A 796-nucleotide genomic window follows, 5' to 3' on the forward strand; every position below is an offset into this window, starting at 1 on the left:
AATATTGAGGCAGCAAGTACAGCTACGAATTGCAATTCAAAAACCATTATAAGCAAATCCACAATTGCATAATTTATCCATGTCATGAATCCGACTACCTAATACATAAACACAACCTCACAACCTCTTCAATTCAAGCTTAGGACTGGTTATAAAAACACATATATATTGCAATAAAATACAGTTATGCAGAATTTAAATTTCTACACACTAACAATGGATAAAAATCAAATTCAATAAGAATTCTCCCAAGAATACCTGTTATCATCAGTGTGCAGAAAGCGCTCAACATTATCATAATCCAAATCATCGCTCTCAGAGCTGAAACTCCATTCCCTATCAGCACCACCACTAGAAGAAGTAGAACCGTCTTGGCTCCTCCGCACTCTCCTTCTTTTATTGAACTCCACAACAACACACAGCGAATGAATCAAACCTTGCAACAAGTACCCTACGATCCACACCCTCAAGGGAACACATGGCTCCTCTTTCGTGCTGACGCACAGCACCGCCGCGCCAACAAGAGCAACCGCCAGGTTCCAAAGCACGTCCACCACCACCACCGGTTTCGAGTAGGCCCAGTCGCTCTGCCGCCCCTCAAGCTCCGCCGCCGCCGCCTCCCGGACCCGAACCGATGATTCCCGGAGCATCATTCTCCGCCCTGAGGCCTGACGGAAGAGACGAGCCGCCGTACGAAGTGGAGGTGGTGTGCGCCGGAGGAAGCGGCGGCTTCGGAGGAGGAACGGCGCCGTGTCCACGGCGGCCGGAGAGGACGGCGAAGCGTTTGTATTTTGCA

The 796-nt window shown here is 49.1% G+C and overlaps 1 protein-coding gene across 1 annotated transcript; it reads right to left on the bottom strand.

Annotated features, from left to right (window-relative positions):
- Positions 1–258: 258 nt before the first annotated feature.
- LOC107472137 (E3 ubiquitin-protein ligase At1g63170) lies at positions 259–796 on the bottom strand (the record flags this gene model as incomplete). Its single annotated transcript, XM_016091691.2, is given in 1 exon segment — positions 259–796. A coding segment is annotated over 1 exon segment (538 nt), but the record flags the coding sequence as incomplete, so codon positions are not given.

This window comes from Arachis duranensis, unplaced genomic scaffold (assembly GCF_000817695.3).
Source record: "Arachis duranensis cultivar V14167 unplaced genomic scaffold, aradu.V14167.gnm2.J7QH unplaced_Scaffold_182361, whole genome shotgun sequence".
In the NCBI taxonomy this organism is placed as follows: Eukaryota; Viridiplantae; Streptophyta; class Magnoliopsida; order Fabales; family Fabaceae; genus Arachis; species Arachis duranensis.